At 42.4% G+C, this 24,256-nt stretch overlaps 1 protein-coding gene across 2 annotated transcripts in view; it reads right to left on the reverse strand.

Moving 5' to 3' along the window:
* Positions 1-6,983: 6,983 nt before the first annotated feature.
* The window catches only part of EIF4E3 (eukaryotic translation initiation factor 4E family member 3), a 39,265-nt gene continuing 21,992 nt past the window's right edge, over positions 6,984-24,256 (reverse strand). For both annotated transcript variants that reach the window (XM_079933016.1, XM_079933017.1), the window contains 5 exons: positions 21,600-21,694; positions 19,926-19,986; positions 17,250-17,316; positions 13,370-13,525; positions 6,984-8,980 (listed from right to left, as the gene is read on the reverse strand). In XM_079933016.1, the coding sequence (XP_079789142.1) occupies positions 8,934-8,980; positions 13,370-13,525; positions 17,250-17,316; positions 19,926-19,986; positions 21,600-21,694 (426 nt within the window). In that variant the 3' untranslated portion in view covers positions 6,984-8,933. The remainder of the gene's footprint in view (positions 8,981-13,369; positions 13,526-17,249; positions 17,317-19,925; positions 19,987-21,599; positions 21,695-24,256) is intronic.

Genomic DNA, 24,256 nt, shown 5'->3' on the forward strand with positions numbered 1-24,256 from the left:
TCCACCTCTCTGAACCTCAGTTTGCACACACAGAAAGTGGGGACAACAATGAGAGGATCTACCTCCTAGAGCTTTGGAGAGAAGTACATTAATTATTCCACGTGCTTAGAGGGCATGGAACTCCATACACATTAGCTATTACTGTTAATAATATAGCTGTGACCAGAGCAGCAACCCCCAGCAGAAGCACATCAGAGCCTGTCCAGTTGTTGACTTGGGGGGATAGCAACTGTTTATAGACGGTCACTCTGCACTTATCATTGAAAGGGCTCATAAATGATTTTTCTGACCTCAACTTTCATAAGTAGAGGAGCTTCTACAGAAAAAGATAAAAGTGAGGTTTATCACTCGAGTGATAAAACCAAAAGGAAATGCAAGGAAGTGCTTACTGTTAAGTTAGGATAAAGGTTATTTTAATGGGGAACGTGGGGCTGTGACCAGGAGGGGACTCATGAACGGGGCTCCTGGGGTAGTGGGCACAGCTCCTGGGGTAGTGGGCACCAGTCCTCGACCTGGGTGCTGTTCTAAGAATCTTCCCCGTGTAACAATTCGCTAAGCTACACGTTTGTTTTGGGTGGTTTTTCTATATCTTGGTTTTATTTTATAATAAAAAGGTCTTAAAAGTGTTGTTTCATAAAACAAAATCAATGAGCACGTAAATTACGCTTACTGGCTTCCAAAATGTTAACGTTTTGCCACGCAGCGCACGTCAGTATGGATGTGCTATCGTTTTACTAGACTTTTAAAAATATATTTTACAATAGGAGCTTTGTTTGCAGTATCCCGAAGTATTTCTGTAGAACCAGCCACCTGGGGAACACTCTTTGAAAGCCAAGGGACTTCTGTTAAAATTTTATTTCTGAGTCCGTGATTTTTTTTTTTTAAAGATACACTCTGAAAATCAAAGTCCTGCCCTTCAGAACTTGACTATCTTCACAAAACACCAATTATGTTTGCCTTAAAAGGGGGCATTATTGCTTTAGTATGGAACCTTCGCTTCCTTCATTCTCCAGTAAGTCACAAAACCCAAAACTTTCCTAGGACCTGAAACCTCCTCTAGGTCTGTGCTCTCCAGAATTCTATGTGCACCGAAAACAAATGATTTAAGTTTCCCCAGTGAAAGAGGAAATCGGGGAGTAAAAACTTGTCCACATCTTTGAGGCTGGGTGGAGCACACGCACTAACCATACCATCTGTACAAACGGTACCAGAGTTCAGCGTGCTTATGACTGGAAAGGCTTATGATTTATGCTCGCTAGTTAAATATGCTTATGATTTAAACTTATTTTCTCTGGCAAGAAATACGCTAGTCAGCACCATGGCCGAGCCAGATGATGGGAAATAGATACATATTTCAATGATACACATTTTAAGGCTTGCTGAGCCTTGTAAGTGCTACTGTTTTCTTTTTATAACAAAAGACCTAACTTCCTGTAGAATTCCAGAGAGTTTTAAAAAATACATTCATTAGTGAAAGCAGTGAAAAGTTCTCTAACAGCGGTTACTACACTAAAAGAGTCACCGGTTGGCCTCGAAAAAACTGAATTTGAGGTGGGAAGGCAGAGCCTATGCTTATAAAACCACCAAGAACACATTCCAAAAGCGCACGGATAACCTCTAGGTGATAAAGTACACACCGAATACACGGCTGCAGTCATCAGACTCAAATGGGTGGAGGAGATATTAGGAAATCTTAGAGCCTTCACAGTGTTATGCCCTGCTCCTCATTTAATTAATTAATTTCATTTAATTCACTGTGTTAAAATTAATTGAGCATCATATACACAATCCTGAACTGCTTGCTTTTACAGGGAGAGTTAGGAAGAGTCTGCAGATGAATGGGAGAAATAAGAGTGCTGGCATTTTGCTTGTTTTTAAAGGCATATGTTAGCTAGAAAGCAAGAGTAAATTGACTTTATGTGGCTACATAAGGGGCAACTGAATCTTACGGGCAAATTGGGGGACAAAAGAGAAACAAGCATGATTGGCTTACTCTAAAATGAAACCATTCTTAGTAAAGGGTAAAGAAAAAGAATGAAAATAAAATGTGTTTTCTAAGACACCAACGTGAGCCCTATCACCAAATACATTCAAGAAGGGAGCAAAAGAGGGCTTCCCTGGTGGCGCAGTCGTTGAGAGTCTGACTGCCGATGCGGGGGACACGGGTTCGTGCCCCAGTCCGGGAAGATCCCACATGCCGTGGAGCGGCTGGGCCCGTGAGCCATGGCCACTGAGCCTGCGCGTCCGGAGCCTGTGCTCCGCAACGGGAGGGGCCACAACAGCGAGAGGCCCGCGTACCGCAAAAAAAAAAAGAAGGGAGTAGAAGAAACAGGAATAGCTGCTTCCTGCCGGAGGACGCATGGCAACCTATTAGGTGTCAGACACCATGCTAGGAGCTTCACAGGCATCCAAACAGGTGGACAGAAAGTTTCAGTAGGTGCCGGAATAAACAGGGTTTGACAATCACCACACATATATATACCTGGAACCTTATTAAGATGAAGCAGTGTGGTTTCTAACATTGCATGAAATTCTAAACCTGAGGGAGTAGAACGACATTTCTATACTATAGAACCCATTTACAGCGTGAGAATCCACGGCAACAGATTAGGAAAGATCTCGACATAAAGCTCTACAGATTAATGAACACTTAAACAAACCCCACGAAGTTCTAACTTAAGAAAAGGAAGGAGCACCAATTCACAGCAATACAGTCCCGAATCAGAAAACGGCAAGAACTTTTGCATGAAAAGTCCAAACATGTGCACTAAACACATAAATCACTATGTTTTTTCAAGTAAGAAAAGTACAGTCTAGTCTTACCTGATGGCTGCCAAAGGCTGGAATAAAAATTACTGACTTAGAGAAGCAACTTTCACATGTATCTGAACATCAAACACAACACACAATATAAAATCAAAAATAACTGGAACAGAAAACTTTTCAGTCTGACCTTAAAAATACTGAGCAAATCACGAGATGAAGCCAGATCAAAAGGAAGGGCATTACACCAGCTTGTAGCCATATGTGAAAGGGCCCCCAATGCACAGGGCACAGATGGTATACCACGGGGAGGAGGGGGCACAGGCAGATCCAAAACATCAGGCAAATAAACCGGCTTCAAGTTACACAGGTAACACGGTTCAAAAGAATGAATAACTGTGAATGCCAGTGATAAGATTTTACATTTGGGACAAAGGGTACTGGCGGTGCCAAGGTCAAGTGTGCCCACTAGTTTAAGCTCAGAAATCTTTTTGTGTAACAATCTCAATGAAACTGAAATCTCGGTGGGGGGACATGCAAAGGGATGGTGACTTGTTATTACCCAATTACTGAGAAGATAGTTAAGACTTTTTGAAAAACCATACAGTGGCTGTCAGCCATATTACCTGATTACGGGCTGAGAAATTTTTCTTTGGGGGGGGTGATTTAATGTATACTCACGAAGCTAACAGCTCTAATTGAAACTAGAAACACTGTAACTTAATTAAAATGCTCGAAGTCCTTTAATATTCCCCATTCATCACTTATGTAAACTGCTAAAATTAAAATTTTCACCTCCTAAACCTTCATCAAACGTCGCTTCTTTGTTTGAAAAAAAAAAAAAAGTTCTATAGAGAACTCAGAAATGCTAATATTTACTTCGTTTGTTTCTCTCATGCAAAGTTGCCAGGTTAATAAATCTCAAACACTTGTTCCCAGATAGAAGTTTCAGAAAAATTCTCTGGCTTCAACCTAAGTTGAAACTGTCATAAAGAGATCGTGCGTTTCATTAAGTGAGTTGATCACTTTTCTCAGGCAGCAACCAAAACAAAGCCATTTAAGACAGGTTTCTTCAACCTTGCGATTTCCGAAGGACACAAGAGCATAGAATATCCAAAAGGCTGTTGTATTGGATATTCTAGTAAGATACATTCAACACACACATATACAATGGGACTCTCAATTTTAGTAGCAACGATGAACAAAATAATACTGACTTCACAATGACTTTTGCTTATCATTCACGTGGTTTAGGGAATACTTTGATTTTTTTGGATACTTCCACGTATCAAAGGATCCTTCCAATTTAGTAACAGCTTTGCTAAGCCACATCTAGGAGTGACAATTAATTTGAGTGGAAATTCACTCCCAGACTACTTTGATAGTCATTTGAACACTTTTGAGTTATTTTACATGCAATTTTATAGCTCTGTAACGTTCATTTAATCTCGTTCAATGATGCTGAACCCCAGATGCCATAAGACATTATGGAAAAGGAGTTACTGCACATATGGGGTACCTACTTTTTCTGAACATTAATTTCTTCTCTCTTAACAGGCTGAAATGGTATCTAGAAAAGAGAAAAGCCACCATTCTGTATTAAAGGTTTTATATTATGGACTTCCGGAGGTGGGCTACCTATTACTGCTTGTGGTCCTAGCCATAAAGTTCTTATTTACGAACATCACCTTCTCAAGTCTAAGTACTAATGGCTTTCTCCAGCCTTCAGAAGGTTGTTGGTATTATACACACAAATCAGGTCACCTGAGAGAGCTTGCGGGGGGGGGTGGGGGGGTGGGGGGGGCGGCGGTGGCTGTGAGGCTCTCCCCATTTGAAACATCAAGGGGTTGGATATAATCAGGGGTTTGCAAAGTGAGGGTCTGAAGACCATCCACATTAGAACCCCTGGGGCGCTTGCTAAAAAGGCAGGTATCTGAATCAGAAACTCTAGGTTCGGGGTCGAGAAAGGAAGCACCCCAGTAAATTCCTCTGCGTGCTAAGGGATGAGAAGCCCTGGTAGATGATCTCAAAGGTCCCTTCCACTCTAAAATTCTAAGAGTCTGTGAGTTTTAGGAGTAGAGTTGTATCAGCCAGATCGATAAGACAGTGACTCGGAGCCTGAATGGGTTAACCTAAATAAGAAGTGCTGTTAGATTCCGATGCATATGTAAAAGCAGAAAACAAACACAGAACAGTATCATCAGATGTGTGAGGCATCTATTTGGGCTTTTGTCCTCATGGGAGATGGAGAGGAAGAGCCCACTCTAACTGCTGCATAGGAGAAGAGACCCCAAGGGGGCTTTCACTGCACTTCCATTCCTATCCTTTTCCTCCTCACCTTCTGACCCCTCTCTGCTGTTGCAGCAGTTAGTTCTCCAGGCATTGACCATCGTGACTCACCAAACTCTTAAGTAACTTGTCATCGGTCTGAATATCCTCTTTTAAGAAATAAACTGTCTACAGGCAGTCCTCTACTTTCATTTGTAACGAGCGAAACGTGACAGAAACATCAATCTAGGAAAGGTGAACAGCAGACTTACATTCTTAAGGGGGAGTTTCATATTTAAAAAGAAAAAAGAATCAAACTCTAACTTTACTTCTCCCTTTGGGCACAAGATTTGCCCACTTTGATGAAATATTTCTGGTATTTCCTATATGTTAGTTTATTTCATTCCTTCTCTTCCTAACCGCTTATAGGCTCAATGAGAGCCTAAGATTTGAGATTTTTTTTTAAAGCACATCCGGAGTGCTCTATCTTTGACACATTTTTACTAGGTGTAGGAGAGCTAAACTTCTACTGGTAGTACCTCATCAAATTTTTATAAAACCACAAGAGCAACAGGCAGTGGAACCTTAAAATGATTATACAAACAGAGCTGGATACACGATGCTGCTGAGGCAGAACCGCTGGCGGGAAAGCAGCGCCACCATGTGGTCGCTCCAAACGTTGTCAGCTTTGTGTAAATACAAAAGTTGGGATCCTCTCAGAGTTGGGCATCGTGTAGCAAAATGCCCGCCTCCTGGGATAATAAGGTTACTTTCTAACACCACACTGTGACACTGCTTCGGTCACTGAGTGTGACAGGCAGAGAACGAGAGCTGCTTATAACAAGGGTATCTGATTATGTATCGGTGTATCGATGGCCAGGTTGGATCAGATATTTAGTGCGTGATCGGGGTGACATGTTTTGGTGTTAGGGGGACAGACTTGGAGTGTTCCCTGTTTAAGGAAGCCTGGACTGCGGTGTAGCCTGCAGACTTCAATGCCCAGCTCTATCACGCTGGCTAGTCCCCTGTCCTTTCACAAAGGACAATCTCTCTGTGGGTAGATTATACACTATGTCTAGTGGGCTCAATTATGTTCAAAATTTCTTTCAAGTACAAAGTCTTGTGACTACATGTATGATCTAGACATCGGCTAAATTCAAGAAAGTGGAGAAGGTCAGAGTCAAGTTAAACTCAAAGTTTACCAGAATTGTGTTTTCCTTTCCATGTTTTTTCTCCATCAACTGTATCCCTCAATTTAACAGGCACGTCATATTAAATGGACGTGTCCTCTGTAAACTACACCCTCACTTCAGAAATGCAGAAACATTGTGGGTGGGAGGAATATTAAAACGGAGTGAGCTGGCATTCAGAAAGCGCTTACAAAAGAGAACCGAAATACAGACAAGTTACTTTCAATGAGTACCATCTGTCCTTATTTAATAGGAATGACAAAGACCAGAGAGCAAGCTCTCTGGCTTCTGGATGGCTCTATGCAGAGAGTCCAGGCTACACCTGCAAAGACTTCACTGAAAGTCACCCGGATTCTACTGCAAGTACCCCCTTTACCCAGCAGTGGCCAAGGGGGGGACGCCACCCTAACACTGAAGTCACGTGCCCCACAAAACATTTCCTTGTATCTCCAGAGTATTAGCTTCTTTAATCCAAAAAGGTAATGAGAGGTTTTTAAACTGATTACATCAGCTTAGTTCATACACTGTCTCTTAAGAACTAAATAGTCAATTAAAACAATTTCCAAAGCAAAATCTGACAAAATCCTCTCTTAGGGTAATTTAGATGATAGGTTTTTAACTTGGGCAAATTAAACCCTTCTCACAGCTGGTATTTTCCACAGGGTCAGAAAGAGTGGCACAAGTTCTCTGGGACAAAAAAACCTACTTTGTGTGTTAAACCATGTTTCGTGATCATAAACAATAGAAACTAGAAAACATTAATGGGAGCCTAACATGCCTATTCCTTTTATTTTTTTACTTCAAAAGCTACATACATGCAAAAGTTGAACACGTCATCACAATGCTTTAAATAAAGTTCAAAAATAAAAATACTTCAACATCCATTTACTTGTGGAAATATATATGACAATTATAATGAAGATAAGTCAATTATATCCTTTTTTCTACTCTATCAGAAAAGTACTTATATTATAAAAAAGAATTTAAATTCATGCCCAGAATATTTTTTTTAAATCCTTGATCAATAATTTAAAAACAAGTTGGATGTTAGTACAATGTTTAAAAAAATAAAAGTTCCAGGCTTTTGAAAAATGGGTCTGATATCCTTATACCTCATTTTGAAATCACTGGAGAAACTCAAGTTTAGAAACAAAGCATTAAAAAAAAAAAAGAAAAGCCATGATCATTGTTATTATGGTTGATGTGGTTAGTGATGCAAGTAAAGGGCACGACTTTTGTAAAAAGATATTGTTTCAAATCCTTTAAAATGTTTGAATGGAGGATTTTATTTACAAACACAGGTTGCGGGCTGCAAGGAGCCCCACCTCTCTCTGCTGGTCAGTACTGCAAGAGGAATTAAAAGTCCTGGGTGCAATGAAGTTGGGATGCACCGCCCTTTTGTGAAAAGTATAAGCATGCCTTAGCTCCCCTGAGTCCAGAAAGAAAAGCCAGCAGGAGGAAGCGTCTCCAAATGGCCCTGCCTTTTTCAGGTAGACGCAGTAGGAGGCTTGGCAGAGTCGACGGAGGGAAATCAGAACATTCTGAGTGTTCCAGAGGGTGGTCATTTCCTTCTACTAAAACCGGTATTTATTTGGTAACGTAATACAATGTATCTCAACAATTCTAAAAATTAATGTGAACAGAATGCATTCAGAGTTCAACTTTGTGAATGTTCACATTCATCCTGGAAATGAGATTTAACTTCTGCTCCTAAATGAAAAAGGCAGGGGAAAGCTGCCCACACCGGAGAATGATTGATTATTGGAAACGACACACAATGTGAACGGTAAAAGGGGATCATTTAACAAAATGTGTCTGAATTCATTTGGAAAGCCCTAAGTGGGTACACACACCCAAAATTTAGAAGCAGCTTAATTCAAACACTTAAAATATCACCTCCTCTTTAGATCAGAAATTATAAGGTTTCCTATTGAGACAAACCCCTTGCTACCACTCCAAGCGCCTCCCTTTGAAAAGGCCAAATTGAAATTCTGGTTGGAAAGTATTTCCACCGAGGGTCCAAAGATCTACAGTTTGATTTATATCCTGATACTCAACTGTGGTTATAGTTTTCATGTTTGGCAACCCAACTATTCCTTTCCTTTCATCTCGGAAAAAAAAAAATTCTTAAAAAGGAAAAATAAAAGATGTGTGTGCTCTCAGTGAAAAATCAGATTAAGTAAGGTTTTTCTTTTCCCTGGGACAGAAAAAACAATGCCCAGTGCACAGTATGTAGGAATGTGTCACAACAAATAATCAAAAGACAGGTTTCACCCAGCTAGTATTCCTCCGAGGACAGTGTGGTTTTCAAAAGCAGTATTGTCACGATTATGCATATTCTCATTAACTAGGTACAGCAGAGCTACTTAAAGGGAAACCAATTTCTTGTGCCTCAATGAAAGGGGAGTATAGAAAACAATAATTAGACTGAATGAGGAGTTTAAAAGGGCAAAAAAAAAAAAAAATGGAGTGAAAAGAACAGAGAATTCAGAAAGCAAAAAAAAAAGCAAGTAATGTGACGGTAAAAACCCACACAATCTCCCTCCACCCCACCTGCCACTTTGAATCCTAATTGCTCAATCTGCAAGGGCAGAAACCCACTCTAAATGGACCAGCATCGGGCTTCGGCAAGTCTTCTCTTCACTCTCCCTCCTGTTAAGACCGTTTCCAAAACCAATCAGCAAAGGACAAAGAATTCTTTACAGAGTGCAATTAGTGTTTTCCACGTCCACCTTCAAAAGCATGATGCTCTTCATGGGCTAAAGGACAGAAAAAAACAAAAAAGAAAAAAAGGAAAGAAAACTTTAAGCAAAGGATGGGGCAACCCTCCTCTAAGGCATCTCATTCAGTTTCCCCAAATGTTGGCAAGAACTCAAATACCTTTGTGTGCCAGTAACTGTTAGCTAAGGCGTGCATTTCCTGAGAAACGTAATAATGAAAATTAAAACAAGGAATAAACAAGCAATGGGCATGCTGCCTGTTCCTTCTTGCTGTGCCGGAGAGGATGAGTAATCCCAGCAAGCTGATGAAGAGGATACACTGGGCTGCCAGCAAATTCTGTAGGGAAATGCGCCCCGCAGAATGCAGTGCTGGGGAGGGGCCTCACAGAACCAAGACAGGGCCATTCACAAGCTTATCTTCAAAAATAAAACAAAACAAAAGTAAAACAGAACTGAGAACACCACCAGGAGGACAGCAATTCTCTTAGGTCCTCCCCTACCTTTAAACACCCTCTGTGGGAAATGAAGTTTCATTAAATGGATGGGTCTTTTATTTTTCCCAGTCACGTTTTTTTTTTTTTTTCTTTCTTCTTTTTTTCCAGCCCTACTGTCTGGCTTGCAAAATGACTAATTAAAATTAGGAACTTCAGAATAAAAAAATGATGCTGTGAAAAATATTTTCCAAAGACTTAAATTTTTATAAAGTGGAGGTGGGAATTGGGAGACCTGTGAAATATAAAATATTTCCTCCAAGGCGAAAGGCCCAGTTTGAAAATCCACTTCCTGAACTTGGTTAAACCATCATCATGAAGCAAGGGCAGATCCTCTTCTCTCAAATGGAAAAGTTACTGACTTGGGGCTGAAAAAGCCAAAGGCCACTCAGGATCCCCCATGCTTTGTCCATCCTCCCTCCCCCCTAGGAAGGATGTCCTAGGAGGGCAGACATGGGCTGGCCCATCTCACCTCCTAAGCCCCTCCTAAGTCTGTATTTTTAAGATGGACTAAATTCTTCAGACTAGTGTGTGGTAGGGGTGAGGCGGGGAACAGGACCATTTGCCCTTTAGGATCATCATGGTTATTCACCCAAACCTGCTCTTCACTTGGATAAAACATTGAGAGAAGCACACTTTGCAGCTCCCGGGGTTACCGCAGGTTGGCCCAATTCCCAAGGGTGGCCAGGACTCCAAGCTGACTTAATTGAACATTTCTCACATGTAGAACTTAATAAATATTTCACTTTGTATGTTTTTTTTTTTCTTTTTAAGAAAGATTTTTAGGACAGACATCAAACAAAACATGGCCTGCTCTTCAATGAAGTATAGCATTGCTACTGGGTCAAGTGGGGGGTGGGGCACAGACCTCTTAGCGATGCTGGACCCCAAAAGATAAATCAAGAGAGAGGCACTGTCCATGGATTTTTATTACTTCTCAGTGGGAGGGACAGTTCGGGGCAGTCATAGTTAAGACAGTGCAATCCTGATGGGTCATGGAGATGGGAACAGAACATTCAGAATCGGGAGAGTTCTGGGGAACAGGGAAAAGTTCTGTGGGCCTTGGGTTAGCCTTGGTTGAAAGGGAATATAGAAAAGGTCAAAGCCAGGAGTCAGCAAACTTTTTTCTGGAAAGGGGCAGAGGATAAACATCTTAGGCTCTGTGGGTCACAGGGTCTCTGTCTCAACTATTAACCCTACCCTTGTTACGTTAAAGCAGCCACAGATGAGATATACCCAAACAGGCATTGCTAGGTACCAATACGCTTTATATATAAATACTGGAATTTGGATTTCATACAATGTTCATATGTTACAAAACGTAGTTCTTCTTTTGATTTTTTTCCAACCATTGAAAAATGTGAAAGCCATTCTTAGCTGCAGCCCATACGAAAACAGGTGGGAAGGGGGCAGATTTGGCTGGACAGTGTAGTTTGCCAAACTCTGCTCTAAACAATTCTCACATCAGAAGACATTTGTCATTCAGCTGCTCCGAAGAGCCCAACAGAATTTGGCGGGGGGAGGGGGGTCTCCATTCATTTAAGTTTCTCAGTCAAGTAACCAAACTGTATCTAACCCACAGATAACTTATCAACAGCCTGACCCTCAGCCACCCGCCTGGAGGCCCTGCCCAAATTCATCAGGGCTCTTTCTATGCGGGAAGATCTCCCCTGTCACGTGGTTCCTGTAACAAGACTGAGGAAGAGCGTGGAGTTGGCCATTTCTGACCTAGTTCACCCTACCACCCTACCTGTTCTTCACCTACCTATCTAACACCCTACCTGTTCTTCACCTACCTACCTAACACCCTGCCTGTTCTTTATCAAGCTGTGAGTAACATTTCTGCCCAAAACCTCATTTTTCCAAATCAATTCTGCAGCACGTGGTGTATAACCCTACTGAGTAAAGGACTGCCTGCTTTATTTAAAATAAAGACAATTGCTTGTTTTTTCCAATTCCAATTTTTATTTGAATAATCTTTGAATTTTTAAATGTCAATTTATGCCCTTAAAATATGCATTTCTACTAAGACCCGCAGCCAGTTCTGCCTGACTCACGGAACGTCACCGTGGCCTCCACATAAACGTAGACGCCCTAAAGGGCGCCTGATCTGGGGAGCTGCAACGTCCCCTCCTCTGTCTGGCTTTTTTCTCCCCCCACCCTCCCCCAACCCCAGCCATCACAACAACGAAGTGATGACTCATCCTTGCTTAGTCTTACCTCATTATTGCCACTGGCCTAAAAACTAGCCTAACGGCTCAGTGGCCCGATTACCTCTGTGGCCTAAACACTCCTATCATGTGTTGAGCCTGCTGCTACCCTACGTGTTAGAATTTTGAAGCAGAAGGGACCTTGGAGATCATTTAAGACCAACCTTCTCAACAGTCAGATGGGGAAGTGGAAGGAGGAGACACCGCGACTTGCTCGAGGTCACAGTGTTGAAGTGGGACAAAAGTCCAGACTGCCTGACTTGACCATTCCAAATCGCTTCTCTACTCTTTGGAGTCAAATGTGGAGAAGGTCCTAAGGAGGTAAAGAACGTGTTCGCCCCGTTCATAAATGGCGGCGAAACATACTTCCTTTTGGAGAGTTTCTGCTGGAGTGAGTCTCGTGGAGTACCAAAAAAAAAGACCCTCGGTGAACTTTCAATGACTATCTGGGCTGAAAATACAATTAATGCTCCCTATGGAGGCAAAACTGCATCTACAAATGTGCGACTTCCGCACGGCACAATCAATAAGCGCCTTCTGCAGTGCCATCCTCTGTCTCTTTTACTGAAACTTTCATTTAAAATTCAGACGCTAAGCATCTCCTGAGTATCTGCAGCAGCAGACCTGTCCCACTGCTTAAAATCTAAAGCACTGGGCCTGTGACTATATGAGTGCCTAGAGGGAGGCTTAGTCTTCATATCACAGTAAGACAATCACAAAGCAAAATCTGACTTTTTTTCTTCTCCTTTTTGACGAGGGGTTGGGAAAAGTGAAACGGTAACAGAGTATATTTCACCAATGCTAAGATGCACTCCCCACTCCGCCTCCCCACTGCACATATGAAGACCCCGGAATCAAGAACGTGCCATGGGTCAATTAGGAGCCTTGTATGTTTCTTTCTTAGTAAAATACTAAAATAATACTTATCATCAAGAGCATCTTAGAGTCAATGAAATACCGTGGTTTAAAAAAATTGGGTTACTGACTCTTGGAACAGTCTGGGGAATAGGAAATTCACCATATACGTGTAGGGCTGTCAATGCTTTGCTCTAACTCACTGTTAAAACTGTAACCCGCAGTTTGATCTACCAAACATTGGTTTAATAGCACTAAGCTGTTTTCATTATGAAAAAGATGACTTTTTCAAAAGAGCACACAAAAGCAATGAACATGAATCATGATGGAAACAATGGGTCCACACACCTATTCATACCGTTAACATTTCACCACTATGCGTGCATTCTCTTCTGTGTCACAGTCATCCGTAATGAGGACGTATTAGCATTTCAGTAGAACATTCAATCTTGCCTGTGCGCAGAACGAGTTCCTCCACGGATACAGATGTTATACATTATAAATCCCTGTTTATGAAGGGATGATTGAAAATCTACCTGCCAGCTCATATAATAACTTTTTTTGTTACTGTTGCTTCGAATAGAAGGTAATTTTTTCTGAGAATGACAAGTTTGAGATCAGGTTTGAATTTTTGAAATAAAAACAGTAAGTATCTCCTTTTCTGATCCGTGTGTTTAGGCGACAACTGAAATCTCACTTCAATTTCTGAGGCTAGTTTTTTTAAAACACCCTTAAAATGTATTTTATTGAATTACTTATTGGATTATAGAATTTCAAGCGATTCTCCCTGCACCTCATTGGCAACACGGTTTCTGTCTTTAAAAGTATGATAGAATAAGCTAGAAAGTAGTAACTGGAAATGAAGCACTTACGTTTATAAAATACGGCTTTAAAAGATATGTGGGGCAGGAGTTCATAGATCTTTTCTAAAACGGTGGCTTCCCCCACTACGGCGGCATTTACATTCCAGACTTGGACGACGTCTTCCCGGTCCCGGACACTGACACTAACTCCTATTACTTCGTCATCTGAGCGGAAGGAAGGGGGAAGAAAGAAATGAGTGATAATTTCAAGTCCGCTGGGAGCCGGTTTTTTAGCACTTATCATTTTATCTGTAAGTTGTAGAGAAGATGATCAAGACAAGGTGGCACGAGAGAACCCGTGATAAATACTGTTTCTAAGGGGGATCGTTGGACAAAAAGCAAGTTAGTGGGCAAAAGCTGCAGCAGTCACATCACATTTATCCGGCGACTTAGGTAAACAGAGTGTCCCGGCCAAACAAATTTTCCAGACAAGTGAGTTACCCTTCTTAACATGTTACCGAAGCTTTGGACTATTTCTTACTCTGTTTTGATAAGACTTTTTCAAGGTGCATAATGATCGGCCCCCCGAAAGCCAACTGAACTCACATGAACTTTTTCCTCGATGCTTGGCTGTCTTTGTGAGAACAGCAAGTATTTCTCCCGACTTCCCGCCAACCATTCAGAGATCTCGGGGTGGTTAGTGCTCCAGTCCCCAACATTAACTGGACCCAGACTGTGTGTTCCGAGTTGCTCATTCTGCTTTCTGTGGTTTTGCTTGTCTGCTCCTTTCTTATTAATCATCCCTGCTCTTGCCTGTTTCTCCCTAGCCATCCCCCTTCTGGTTTGGGCATTTTAACTGTAGGCTAGAGAATCAATGACCATCTGTTAGCTCTGTGTATAAAGTAAGTATCTTCTAAGTGTGGCCATGTCCTTAGAGCACTTCGGCAAATGGGCAGGAAAGCATTTATCTACTTTGATTAATGTAGGTCTTTTTTTTTTTTTTTTTTGACTAAATTCTGGATTGGGGGCTGCTCTGTAGGCATTCGAGAATGGTGGCTGGATAAGTAGGATTGTGTACTGTCCTCTGGGGCCACTTTGTGTACAGTCATTTGCAGCAAAACGACAGGAGTAAAGACTTGACTCCTGGTATACATGTTTGCAGCATATTACTGAAGTAGGGTCACCCCTCTGCCCTTGCACACTCAGCATCAACGAGTGAAATGTGAAAGATGAGCATTATCAAAGTTAGGAAATTTTGCTTTAGTTAATATGTTTTGCCTAATTTTCCTTATTTACTATAAATCTGTACATCTCAATATTTCTGCTATCAGTTTTCCCGTGTGTCTTCTGGAGGTTACAACGTTCCAGCATTTAGATACAATTTAAATGAGGACCTGTCCAATTACTAAAGGAGTTCATCTTCAGTAAAGTAATTCCTTTCTTTCCTCCATCCTTCCCTTCTCTCCTTCATTCCCTTTTTCCCTCTCTCCCTTCTTTCCTTTGTAAATAAACTTGACTCTGGCTAAATGTGTATGACGTGACACTAAATAATTCCACGTATAGAAGTGTTTGGAAGCAGACAAAATCAGTCGAAGGTGTCAGAAGTTGGGCTTGTGGCCACCTCTGAGGGAAGGGAGGGTGTGGAGAGATTCTGGAGGCCAGTAACATTCTGTTCCTTGATCTGGGTGCCAGTTACAGGGATCTGTTTACTTTGAGAATATTAAGGTACACACATAACAGTTTGTGTCCTTTTCTGTATACATGTCACATTTAAACAAAAATTTCCAAAAGAGTAAACAGTACCTGATCACGGCTACCCACAGAAACTTATTATCCCCTCAAGAAATGTGTCTTATGTACGTGTTTCTTGTTTTCTCATTTATCTTCAAAGTATATTTGCTAGAGCTCAATGTTAAATTCTATGTGAACCAAAAATCATCAAGTGAAGAGGGAAGCTTTGGCATTCACCACTTTCAAGAACAGTCGTGAAGACACTAGCTCAGCCTTTCAGGAAAAGAGTAGCATTTTCCAGTCTTTTTGTTTTGCCCATTTCTACACTATTGGGCAGAGGGTACTGTAGCTTTACGGGTGCTGAAAATGCTGAACTGTCAATATTTCAGTCTCGTCTGGCTTTTGGTTCCTACGTGTAACCTCCTAGCACAGCACTTTCAGAAAGGGCATGGTAAAAAGGCTGCAGCCCGTATGCAAAGGAGATCCATCAGCAAACATGTAATATTCATAAGCAGAATCAACCGGCAAAAACGCTGATGATTTTAGGGTACTGGCAGCACAAGACGTCAGAGCTAGGAGGAGCCACTGTTTGAAGATGGGGGAAGTGAGGACCAGAGAGATGAGCTGACCTGCTGTAGTGGTGGAGCTGGGTTAATTAAGAGCGAACAGTTAATACTTAATGGTGCTCTCGTTCCAAAGTCAAGCACGGAACAATAGGTCTTCTTTGCTCAATCCTGCCTATTTATTATTACTTAGACTATTTTCCCTGGTTCTGGAAACAGGAATAATTCATACAGAAAACTTCCTCTCCCGGGGATTTACTTGTTTATAATTATACCGAAGATGCATTTTTGACTACATATTGTAAAGTTGCTACCTGCCCCCTATTTAAACGGAAGGGATCTGTACTTTTAAGATAATTTCATCTTAACCCAGGTTCTGTCTTCAGTGAATAAAAAGACGTGTAAGAATTAAGGAAAACAAAAGGAGAATGATTGAAACTGTTAGTGAGGTAAATCTGAAACCTGCTTGGCACCGGCTAGGCCTATAAGGGTTCCCAAAGACAGAACCAGTTAAGACGCCTGAGGGCAAATCAGTCAATACCAAAGAGTTAAAAAAAAATGAAAGCTGAACAGGAAAAATGTGATTCTAAATGTTACCTCAGAAGCATTCAGAAGGAACTACCCAAGAAGAAAAAACAAAACTTTAAACGAGCAATTCAATTTTCCTCTCTCAGTGGTTTCACGACAAAAACAAAGCAAAATAAAAATGGGCTAAGGGATTAACAGGTACCAACTATTAGGTATAAAATAAGCTACGGGGATGTGTCGCGCAGCCTGGGGAACAGAGTCAATATTTCGTAATGACTACAGATGGAGTGTAATCTTTGAAGATTGTGACTCTTTATGTTGTGTACCTGTAACGTATGGGTTTTGTACATCAGCTATACTTTAATTAAACAAACAAACAAAAAAAGCAAAATAGAAATGTATTCACAGGGCTCTCAGAAACGCACTCAGTATTTGAAAACTGAGTGAGTCTTCAAGTAAAGTCTTCAAAGTCAAGTCCTGAAGACTTTACATTTCAGCCCCAGTTGTCAGGTCACAGACGCTAATGGCGATTCATCCCCACCTCCCCTTTATCTCTCACTCTGAGTAGAAGGGACCAAGAGAGGGACAGGAGGAAGGGGCGAGTAACTGAGAGGGGCAGAAAGGACTGTGCCGACCTAACTACAAACTTCAGGTGACAACTAAGCCACTGAGCTCTTCTGGAAGAACTGGAACTGGTGAAGGAAGCCCACCACCAGTGGTGTTAGGAGCCCAATGTCAAATTTCATTTTCTTCTGGAACATATATAAGGCTGTATGTCAATTACCCTTCAATTAAAAAAAAACAGTTTTCCTTTTTTTCTGCCTATTTATTTTAGACAGATGGTCACGGACACTATGAAGATGAGCTCTAAGTGCAAAAAAATATATAGGCGTATACACATATGTATATCCACGCAATATACACATATGTAAGTATACATATGCACATACACATGTAACATGAAAACGCCACGAGCACATGGGAAAAAGCTAAGTAACTTCATAGTTACAAAAGAAGCAACTCCAAAATATGTAAAAAAGGCAAACACACAGAAACAAGGCTCAGCAAGGAACAAGCAGAAGCCAAGCACGCGCGAGCGGGGACGCCAGAGCTGAGGGTCTCATTACCTGCGACGGCACAGTCTGTGAACTGTTCCCCGATAGTCGCTAACAACAACTCTTTCCAGACTGTGGACTGGTGTGGGAAAAGAACAAAAAGCAAAGCAAAAGAAAACCAAAGAAAAGGAACACATATACATTTTTAAACAATTATCTTCAGGAGCTACCCAAGTCACAGTTTCTTTAATCTCTCACGCCCTTTCCACGCCCGTATCTGGAGCCCGCAGGCATCGCTGAATCACAGGCGTAAACACCCACGTGGTGGCACATGTTTGTACTGTTTTACACATCGCTTTGCACAGAGAGATACAAGGGATCCCAAGTCACAAACTCTGTGTCCACAAAACTGTGGGGTCCGAAGCTACAGAGCTAATCTCTAGTGCCACCTCTGATGAAGTTGAGAGCAACGTGGGGAAAATGCACTCAAACGACCTACGCTTTTCCAATTTCTTTGCCTCTCACTGATTCAAAATGTATCAGCTGGTTATAAGTGAATGCTATTAGGACCATCCTTCTCTTCAAAACCCTTTCCTGCTTTTCCAGCAGTTTATAAGGTACTTCCAAGGTTACACAAGTGAAGAACACTTAAGGAAATTTCTGGTTTACTGACTACCAGAGACTTGCAGATCTCCATTCACTTGAAGGCATTTTGTTTCTGCTAAGTGACTGAACTGTGGTGTGTGTGCGTGTGCGTGTGCGCGCACATGTGCATTTCCCTGGAAGAATCAGTGCACGCTCTAGTCCACCTCTTCCCTATGAGAAAACCTGGAGCCTCGTCTGCTGAAGACCCCCTAATGCCATCCAATCAACAGTCAGCATCCACGCACAGGTAACTGGAGGTCTCCAAGTTCTTTCCAGTTCCTCTTCCTCAAAAAGTTCTTGGTTCCGTATCTCTTCCTTGTCTTGGTTCACAGGCCCTGAACTCCACCAGAACCGGGTTTGATTCCTGACAGCCGGCTTAGAGCTGTACCCTAGGCAGGCTTATTAGCCTCTCTGAGCATCAGTTTCCTTCAGTGAACAGGGAATAGTAATAGGACCGACCTCCCAGGGCTGTTGTGACCATGAAATTAGTCAACAAATGTTGCGTTCGACGGGCTCAGTACTGTGATTGCAACAACAGCACTGGAGATTTAAGATCCATTCCATAAACAGCTGCGTGTTTGCTCTGGGCCAGGCGCCCACTAATGTATTAACTATAATGAGAGTACGTATTATCATGTTCTAATGAGCTGAGAGCAGCCTCACTGAATTTTTAACCAAGACCACAGCAGTCAACCATCATGGCTTTTCACTCGCAAGGAGGGTTTTCTTTTCTCTTTCCTAGACCCTCCGTCTGGTCTACCTGTCTCCCACCTAGAAACCATCGCTTCTGTTTTTTATCTGTCTCATCTGCAGTCTCTTACGCTATTAGGAACAAAGATGAGGGTGTTGAGAGGAAGTTAGGGGGAGGGGATGTTCCCTCTCCTGTTGTGAATTCAGAGGAGGCTGACCCACCGGATTCCCACCGGTCAGCAACAAAGAGAGGGCTGAGCTGCTTGGGATGAGGGCACTTGTGCAGATGTGAAAGCGTTATTATTTGCGACTGAATGGGGTCAAGTGAGCTGACAAGGAGGGAGGACAAACTTGTCTTTCAGCTACCTTTCATCCAATGCTGACGTCATGATTGTTTCTACCAGAAGTCAATGTCTACTGCAAGTAAATAAAGAACATGGCAAGGAAAAGGTGTCCTTATGGAAATTCAAAACAACTTTCTCTCCTTTCAGGGGGGCAGGAAGAGCTTCACAGGCCTTGCTTGTTTTTTTGTTTGCTCCCCTGACGTTTTAAAAATTACGTATGCCAAATACTAGCCAAATCTCGTAGCTATGCATCTTAATGATAGTTTGCACCTTTAACAAACAAATTGGGTCATATCTTTCGGTGTGTGCTCATCGGGAAACAATGCAAGGTCAAGCCTATGGGTCCCTGGAGATGTTTCAATCCTTTGAGCTCGTCCACGTGAAAGAAACCATGAAAAGGTGAGACTGGGGAGCATGTGTCCTTTCATCCATTTTCGAAGGCGGCTTAAGAATAGATTTGAATGCTCTTTTCAGTCGGTACAATGAATTAGAGCCCACTCCCGGGAAACCCAGGTTTCTGAGGCTTGACCACTGCCAACCAACGGCCGAGCAGGCTCTGCTGCCATTAACCAGGGTTTCATCAGCCCCAGAGGGAGACTGGACACGGCCTCGCATGAAACCCCAAAGGGCGGTGAGATGCAAGGCCTCCCACACGTCCCCACTCTCTGTGCCAGGGTCATTCTCAGAAGTGCTTGTCGCCCCAGTGGGGAAGCGACGAGCCTTTGCTGGGAAGGATCCTGCTTCTCACTACGTAGACCCACTTCCACATGTCGGTCATGGCTGTGGAGGACATGACAGCCCTAATCAGCTTTTCTGTAAAGTTTATAGGCATGTAGCTGTTCAGAACTATATGATACAGTCACACTCTTACACCATTTCTACAGAGACTCACAATGCATTTTCAAGGTGACAGTGTGAGGCAGAAAACCCCCAAGGTCAGAATAGAACTTCTCACCCCCAGTCCCATTCTGAGTCTACCAGGCGGACTGTCTAGAACGCACAAGAGGTTCATCATAAGCTGTCAACAACCCCGAACTTAGCTTCTAGAAAAGGATGAGAGCGAACCTACCGTGCTGTCCTTGGGAACTTTCATCTTCCATACGCCACCCTTTGCATTACTCTCCTCTTCCCTGGATCAAAGACCAATGTTCACAGTTACACTCGTGGATTAAGGAGCTCTACATACATCTAGTTCAACAATGGATGACATTAAAAACAATAAACAACGGAGCATTCTGCAATAAACTCTCCCCGGTTCGTTTTACTAGAAACAGAAGCAGATGAAAGAAAAAGGAAGGGGATGGAGATGGGGAGGGAAGAAGGTGGGATTCAGTGGCCAAAAGGGTAGGGAAGGTGATGGGATACCAGGTTCTCATCCTCAAGGAGCTGGTGAGGAGAGGTTCCCTAGACCCCCTGGGGTGGACAAACTAATACAAGTGCTTCACATGTGAGAAGGCCTTTACATTTCAATGTCATGCTCTTGACATCGCCTCATCTGATTCGCATTTCAGTCTTGTGTCATAAGCCTAATAGGGGACTCAGCCCCGGTAGAGGACATCTGCTGTCTCCCTGTGTAGTAACTGCTCCCTCTTCTGGCAAGAGCACCCCAATTTCCCTTTAAGGAGCTACTTGTCCCCTACTCTTATGCCAGACCCTTTCTGATATGGCTGATTCCATATCCTAGCTTTAAAGGTGGGCTTATGACCCAGACACTTATGACTTCGTAGTCTTTATGATTGGCCAGGGATGGAAAGGCAACCCACGCTGGGCCGATGAGAGCCTGCCCTGGCATGTTACTGGAGCTGGTGAATGCTGACACTGACAAACTTGTAGGGCTTAAGACTGGAGCTTATAAAAGCCATTTTGTCACAAATGGGAAAACCTGCCTGAAAATTAAGCCAAGGCAGAGAAAAGCAAAGCAAGTCTGACGGAGAGTGTCAGATTCCTAAGAAGAACTGAGCACCCAGATCTGCCTGAAATCAGCCCTACCGGTAGACTGTTTAGTTACAGAAGCCAAAAGATTCCTTTTGGTTGTTTTTTTTTTTGGCTCAGTTTACGTTTCTGCCATTTGCTACCAAAGAGCTAAGATATATTCCCATTTTATTAATGAGTAAATGGCTTAGATCAGTTGAGGGACATGATGCAAGGATTTACTACTAGTTGGGACTCCAGCCTAGGCAAACTGGCTTACTGTCCTCCACCCTCAACACTACTCCAGCTATTAAAGAAGAAAGACACCTTCCCCTCAACCCTGGGCCGTGATCAGTATCATACACTTTCTATGTGGTCCACATGAGGTATGTCTGAGGTTATATGATCTTTGTTCATATAATAGATGTGGGTACCACATCTGTTCCCTCATCTCCCCTCCAGCCTGTAAGCTTTTTCACTCCACTGTCCAGGTCATTATTGAACAAGTGAAAGAACAAACCCAAATGATGCCACACCCCGATACAAAGACCTGCACGGCACCTTCAGCGAGCTAATGAGGACCTAGGTATTGTGAGACTGCAATGGGGTCCTCTGTGGGCGGATGCTGAGACACCTGCTCATCACTCTGGAGCACAAGGGGAAAGGGGTCGAGGGAAGGGGTCTATTTCAAAATTAAATCATGGCTAAAATGACTTTGCGACACCACCAGGAGAAAATTACTTCGGCATTCCAATTTGGCATGAAGTTATTTTATTAAGTTCACAACCATTTCCCTCCCACCTTAACCTCAAACTATACAGAAGACACTTACCAAAGTGGCCGCCTCTCTCCTCTCATTAAATGATAACTACATCTCAAAGGCAGGCTAGTCACAGGAGGAATATTATTGTACACACTCCAGAATATCTTTAAAAGAAAAACACTTTGTTTAATACACCCAGTATTGACTTACTGTGCTTATAAAATTAATGCATTAAAGCTTATAAAATTCATGCATTAAAGAAAAAAAATCAGATCTCATTAAGTCCTACCCATTCAAACTAGATTTTTCTTAGTATTCTTCCTAATTTTCTGCTAGAAAATGTAACATAACATTAAAGAATGTTCTTTTCTGAAGTCAGGCTAAGTTGTATGCTTCAGGAAGCTATGGTTTAGCAAACATTCCTATGCAATGTGTCTCCACATAAAACAGGGTAAGGATCTTGCTAATGATTTTTCTGACAGGTATATGGCATCTAATAAAAGCCTGTAGTGCTGAATACGTGTACTGAACCATATTTCCTCATGACACTGACTCTGTCTTCTTTCTAAGCCTAGAAAGAATCTGTTACACTTTGGATTGGGGGATGGGGTATAGAGGAGGCAAAGAGGAATCACCTCATGTGCTCTGTCCCCCTTCCTTTCCTCTCCCAGGAGGAAAAGGAAATAGCTCAGCTGCCAAAGCCACAAGTTGCCCAAGATGCACAGTGTTAGGAATTCCATGATTGTGTGTTCTCCAAACTCATATAGTGAAACCCAAGCCCCCAATAGGATGGAATTAGGAGGTGGGGTCTTCGGGCATAATTAGGCCATAAGGATGGAACCCCCCCGCCCAGTGATGGGATTAGTGTCCCAATAAGAAAAGGAAGAGAGTTAGCCCTCTCTGTCCACCATGTGTGGATATAATGAGAAGACGCCTATCTGCCTATAAGCCCAGGAAGACTGCCTTCACCAGGACTTGACCATTCTGGCACCCCTGATCTTGAACTTGCAGCCTGCAGAACTGTGAGACATCAATGTTTGTTGCTGAAGTCACCCAGTCTATGGTATTCTGTTACAACAGCTGGAACTAAGACACAGGGTGGCTGGTAGTCAGAAACAGATTACATAAAAATAGTAGAGTAATAGTAACAATGAGAGTAACAGCAGCAACAGTAATAGGGCCAGGATTTGGTCTCTGACTTTTTTTTTTTTTTTTTGTGGTACGCGGGCCTCTCACTGTTGTGACCTCTCCCGTTGCGGAGCACAGGCTCCGGACACGCAGACTCAGCAGCCGTGGCTCACGGGCCCAGCCGCTCCGCGGCATGTGGGATCTTCCCAGACCGGGGCACGAACCCGCGTCCCCTGCATCGGCAGGCGGACTCTCAACCATCGCGCCACCAGGGAAGCCCTGGTCTCTGACTTTTACATGTTTATGTAATTTATCTTAATGACAACCTAACTAAGAGGTACAATTATTATTCTTGTTTTATAGATAAGGAAACTGAGGCACACAGACTAATCCTCCCAAGCATCACTGTGTGCTATGACCACGAGGATTAGGACAAGAAGTGAGTTTTTACAAAGAAGAAAACCCTTCCCAGCTTGTTTGGAACGGTACCAGGAATCTCTATGCTACCAACTCTATGCACAGAATTACCATACAAATGAAAAATATCACTCTGTGTGGTGAAGTAAGTCAAGGGTGGTTGTCTGGGTCTCCTAGTAGATCTGAGGAGAACAGAACAAGCAATAGGACAATTAGAAACATGAATCCAAGGGCATCATGAACAGAGCGGCATAGGTGGAATGAAATTTTATCGATGTCGAATGAGAATCCTTATGGGTTGTTTGAGCCCACGTTGCATAAAAACTGGAGCCAAATTAACTGCAAGGCCAGCAACAGCAATAAGATGAAACTGAAGGCAGAAAAAAAACCAAAAACCACCTGACAATAGATTTATTAAGAATACCTTATAAGAACCTGCCACATAGTACTCAATACTCTACTCAATACTCTGTAATGGCCTACACGGGAAAAGAATCTTAAAAAAAAAAAGTGGATATAAAAAACAAAAGTGGATATATGTATAACTGATTCACTTTGCTGTACACCTGAAACTAACACTTTGTAAATCAACTATACTCCAATAAAAGTTATTTAAAAAAAGGATATGAGGAGAAAAAAATTTTTTAAATGCTAGGAAAAAAAAAAATAAACAAACAAAAAGAATACCTGGGGTCCCTTATACTAAAACGGTGCTAATGTAGGAAGTAACTGAAAATAGCTCTGTAGTAACAGTAGATGCTCAGACATCTGTCTTTGTGGAGATACCCGCCTCATAAATGGTTTGCTATCAGTGCAAATAATAAGATTACTCCAATATTTCAGTTATAGCCTGTGGTATGGTTGTGAATAGGCAGAGTTGGAATCTGAGGCCAGGCAGTTGGATTCCAAACCCTGTACCCTTAACCACTAAGCTATTTCCTCTGCAGATATTACTACATATTTTAGGCACATCTTTCTCCAGTCCTAGAAGCCATGGACCAGGTCACGAGGTCATGGACGAGGTCACAGAGTGAGGGGCACCTGTTGAAGATGTTTTCCCACCAGCACGTGCCCTTCATCACACTGACTATGCCACTGCCTTAGCTCTAGCCTAGGACTTCTGCAATGATGTGGCAATGACCTGTGCAGAATTTATGGACACACTTATGCTAGAATATACA

Source organism: Stenella coeruleoalba (genome assembly GCF_951394435.1).
Source record: "Stenella coeruleoalba genome assembly, chromosome: 10".
NCBI classification, from domain to species: Eukaryota; Metazoa; Chordata; class Mammalia; order Artiodactyla; family Delphinidae; genus Stenella; species Stenella coeruleoalba.